Here is a 4,606-nt window from a genome sequence, read left to right on the forward strand (position 1 = left end):
TCATGCTCCGGGCTGGGGGGGAGAAAGCCCGCCGTCGGTGCTCCGTGCCGCTGCGGTGGAAGGAGCTTGGAGATTTCTGGTTAAAATCCTCTAAATGGCGACCGAGCTCTCTGAAGAGCTGGTTTAATCGGCGTGTTCTTCCGCTCGAGCTTTATGAGGCTGCGTGCGTGCTTCCTGAGCCGGCCGTTCAAAGTTTAATGGCCTCATCTGGGGAGGGAAGGCCGTTGGGCTTATTTGCTGCTGGGTTTATGGCGTGGCAGAGAGGCGGGGGGGGGGGGGGGGGGGCCTGGGGGAGGGAAGCCGGTGAGCTGTGCCGAAGTCGGGCTTCGTGTACACAGAGCTGCTTCCCTTGACACGGGGAGGGAACTCGGAGGATATTTTTTCCTCGCCGCTTTCTCGACAGCGCTCTGGTTCGTTTTTCCGCAGGACCAATGGCAAATGCTGCAGCCCCCACTAGCACACCTCAGAAACTGATTCCTCCCCAGCCCACCGGCCGGCCCTCGCCAGCCCCGCCGGCGGTGCCTCCCGCGGCGTCGCCCGTGATGCCGCCCCAGACGCAGTCTCCCGGGCAGCCAGCCCAGCCGGCCCCCATGGTGCAGCTCCACCAGAAGCAGAACCGAATCACGCCCATCCAGAAACCCAGAGGACTCGACCCGGTGGAAATCCTGCAGGAGAGGGAGTACAGGTAGGGGCCATGGCGTGATTCGGGTTACGGGGTCTGGAGCGGCTCGCTCTTCGCTCTCCTCACACCACCGGTACCTTCGTCCTCTTGAGGCACGCCTTAACGATTCCCCGTCCTGCTTTACCTCTCGTTAACGTGCGACGTGCAGAGATCTGGAGGGACAAGGGGGTGGGGGGGTTTTTCCTTGGAGCTTCTCAAGGCACCTCCCGAAATCTCGTCCCTCCCGCTTTCCAGGGATTGCCCCCACCGACATTTTATTAGAGACGGCGGGTGCCTGTCCGCTGGGGGGGGGAGCCCCTCTGCTGTGCCAGCTGATTAGAGCAGAGTTAAAACTCCGGATGCCGAGCAGCCGCTCAGCTGCCGAGAGCCTCCGTCTCACTTGAGATAAGGCCTCCAGAAACCAGAGCTGTGCTTGGCAGCTTCTCCTCAGGAGAGGAGCGAAAGTGAATTTGTTGTGCTGGTCCCTGCCTGCCGTGAAATCCCGTCTCCTTCCTCTGCAGGCTGCAGGCTCGCATTGCTCACAGGATCCAAGAGCTGGAAAACCTTCCTGGCTCCCTGGCTGGTGACCTGAGAACCAAAGCTACCATTGAACTTAAAGCACTAAGGCTGCTTAATTTTCAGCGACAGGTAAGCTGTCTGTCCAAGGAAATCTGCTTTATTAACTCGCTGTGTGGGGGAGCACGGAACTCGCGCTGTTCTGATGCTTCGCAGCATCGCCCGTGGAATTAATTCTCTTTTTCTTAACCCGAATCTCTCCAAAAGCTGCGTCAGGAAGTCGTGGTGTGCATGAGGCGAGACACGGCCTTGGAAACGGCCCTGAACGCCAAGGCGTACAAGCGCAGCAAGCGGCAGTCCCTGCGCGAGGCTCGCATCACCGAGAAGCTGGAGAAGCAGCAGAAGATTGAGCAAGAGCGGAAACGCAGGCAGAAGCACCAGGTCAGCTGCGACGTGCTGAACGTCCCGTTTTCAGGGGCGCCGGAGGAATTGGGCGGCTGGAGTTCGCAGGGCTGGACTTTTTTAGGGAATTCCCTTTTTTTTTTTTAGGGGATTAGAGAAAGATCCTCTTTGGCCTGGGTGATCGTTGTTTGGCCTGGGTGATCGTCGTAGGTCCCCTCCAACCGAAATATTCTATTCTATTAAATACAAGAGGAGTCACTCTCACTTAGCTTACGGCGTTAGATGTATTAACTTAGCAGAACACCTGAGTGCACGAGTCCTGACGCTGCCTGTTTGCCGTTTCCTTTTCCCCGCAGGAATACCTCAATAGCATCCTCCAGCACGCTAAAGATTTCAAGGAATACCATCGCTCCGTCACGGGCAAAATTCAAAAGCTGACCAAGGCGGTGGCTACTTACCATGCCAACACGGAGCGCGAGCAGAAGAAGGAAAACGAGAGGATCGAGAAGGAGAGAATGCGCCGTTTGATGGTAAGGAGTGGCACGGGAAGCGGTTTGTGTGCGTGCACGCGACATAGCGCGTGCGCGTGATGAGCTGCTGCATACTCGGGGCGCGCGCAGAGGGCTCGCCTCGCTTCGCAGGGTGTTAACCATCCTCCTTTCCTTAGGCTGAAGATGAGGAAGGATACCGCAAGCTCATCGATCAGAAGAAGGACAAGCGCTTGGCCTACCTGCTGCAGCAGACGGACGAGTACGTAGCCAACCTGACGGAGCTGGTGCGGCAGCACAAGGCCGCGCAGGTGGCCAAGGAGAAGAAGAAGAAAAAGAAAAAGAAGGTGAGTCGAAAGCGAAGCGTCCCGGGGGGGGTGGGCTGGAATGACGTCTTTGCGGAGGCGCTGATGGTGTCGTTTCCTTCGGCGCTGGGTCGCGAACAACCGTCTTCCTCCTCTTTCAGAAGGCAGAGAATGCAGAAGGGCAGACTCCGGCGATCGGACCAGATGGCGAGGTAAGCCCAATAATCTTACTTCGTGCCGTGCCAGGTAGGGTAGGAAACGTCAGCCACGTGCTGAAAAGGCCCGTTACAATCCTCCCCGCTGCAAGGCCGCCGCCGATGATGAGATCTAATGCAGCGGGCGGCTAAATTGAGACTTCCTAAAACAGATCTTACGCCAGGATGGAAAGAGAGATCTCTCTGCCCATCCTCGACGGGAATCGTTTTCTCAGGCAGGCTCCAGACCTGCCGCAGGGGAGGGCGGTTCGGTGTTTGGGGGGACCTGGGGGGATTGGTTTCCCCCCCCAGCACACCTCCTGTCTGAGCTTGGGCGGGTCGGTCGGGTTGGGATTCGTGTCGCCTACCGAGGGATCCACGGGGATTCGTGTCGCCTACCGAGGGATCCACGGGGATTCGTGTCGCCTACCGAGGGATCCACGGGGATTCGTGTCGCCTACCGAGGGATCCACGGGGATTCGTGTCGCCTACCGAGGGATCCACGGGGATTCGTGTCGCCTACCGAGGGATCCACGGGGATTCGTGTCGCCTACCGAGGGATCGCTCTGCACGCGCGAGCGGTCCCGGCGATGCGCCGGCATCAACCCTGTGCGTTGAACCTCGTGTGCTCGGCACTTTGCAAAACCCCTTGCGAGCAGAAGAGCTTTTTGAGTGATATTTCAAATTAATCGTTCCTGGATGAACGAAGCTTGATCTGAACGCGCCTTCCCACGCAAAGATTCTTAATGTCTACACTGATTTTTCAAAGCAAAATGCTAAATCTTGTCAGCTTTCGAGCTTTGCCCGTCCTCTGGTGACGCGGTATTTCAAGCAGTCGGCCATTTTGTTCTTCCCAGTGGTTGTTGCGGTGGTCCTGGGGTGGGTTTGGTCGAAGCGGTAGATGTTGATGTAAACGCAAGCTCTGTTTCGAGGCAGAAAAACCAAAATACTGACCCGCAGCCTGACTTTGATTCCTCAGCCGCTGGACGAGACGAGCCAAATGAGCGACCTCCCTGTCAAAGTGATCCACGTGGAGAGCGGCAAGATCCTCACCGGCACCGATGCCCCGAAGGCGGGGCAGCTGGAAGCCTGGCTGGAGATGAACCCCGGGTAGGTCCCGGGGTGGGGGGCGACGATGGGAGATCGCCTCTGGCCCCCAGACCTGCCGCAGGGGAGGGCGGTTCGGTGTTTGGGGGGACCTGGGGGGATTGGTTTCCCCCCCCAGCACACCTCCTGTCTGAGCTTGGGCGGGTCGGTCGGGTTGGGATTCGTGTCGCCTACCGAGGGATCCACGGGGATTCGTGTCGCCTACCGAGGGATCCACGGGGATTCGTGTCGCCTACCGAGGGATCCACGGGGATTCGTGTCGCCTACCGAGGGATCCACGGGGATTCGTGTCGCCTACCGAGGGATCCACGGGGATTCGTGTCGCCTACCGAGGGATCGCTCTGCACGCGCGAGCGGTCCCGGCGATGCGCCGGCATCAACCCTGTGCGTTGAACCTCGTGTGCTCGGCACTTTGCAAAACCCCTTGCGAGCAGAAGAGCTTTTTGAGTGATATTTCAAATTAATCGTTCCTGGATGAACGAAGCTTGATCTGAACGCGCCTTCCCACGCAAAGATTCTTAATGTCTACACTGATTTTTCAAAGCAAAATGCTAAATCTTGTCAGCTTTCGAGCTTTGCCCGTCCTCTGGTGACGCGGTATTTCAAGCAGTCGGCCATTTTGTTCTTCCCAGTGGTTGTTGCGGTGGTCCTGGGGTGGGTTTGGTCGAAGCGGTAGATGTTGATGTAAACGCAAGCTCTGTTTCGAGGCAGAAAAACCAAAATACTGACCCGCAGCCTGACTTTGATTCCTCAGCCGCTGGACGAGACGAGCCAAATGAGCGACCTCCCTGTCAAAGTGATCCACGTGGAGAGCGGCAAGATCCTCACCGGCACCGATGCCCCGAAGGCGGGGCAGCTGGAAGCCTGGCTGGAGATGAACCCCGGGTAGGTCCCGGGGTGGGGGGCGACGATGGGAGATCGCCTCTGGCCCCC

The 4,606-nt window shown here is 58.2% G+C and overlaps 1 protein-coding gene across 1 annotated transcript in view; it reads left to right on the top strand.

Annotated features, from left to right (window-relative positions):
* The window catches only part of SMARCA4 (SWI/SNF related, matrix associated, actin dependent regulator of chromatin, subfamily a, member 4), a 29,223-nt gene that overhangs the window by 7,332 nt on the left and 17,285 nt on the right, over positions 1–4,606 (top strand). The window contains exons 6-12 of the mRNA XM_009282095.1: positions 427–685; positions 1,183–1,309; positions 1,445–1,618; positions 1,936–2,109; positions 2,247–2,414; positions 2,534–2,584; positions 3,546–3,676. Coding sequence (XP_009280370.1) covers positions 427–685; positions 1,183–1,309; positions 1,445–1,618; positions 1,936–2,109; positions 2,247–2,414; positions 2,534–2,584; positions 3,546–3,676 — 1,084 coding nt within the window. The remainder of the gene's footprint in view (positions 1–426; positions 686–1,182; positions 1,310–1,444; positions 1,619–1,935; positions 2,110–2,246; positions 2,415–2,533; positions 2,585–3,545; positions 3,677–4,606) is intronic.

Source organism: Aptenodytes forsteri, unplaced genomic scaffold (assembly GCF_000699145.1).
Source record: "Aptenodytes forsteri isolate BGI_AS27 unplaced genomic scaffold, ASM69914v1 Scaffold853, whole genome shotgun sequence".
NCBI classification, from domain to species: domain Eukaryota; kingdom Metazoa; phylum Chordata; class Aves; order Sphenisciformes; family Spheniscidae; genus Aptenodytes; species Aptenodytes forsteri.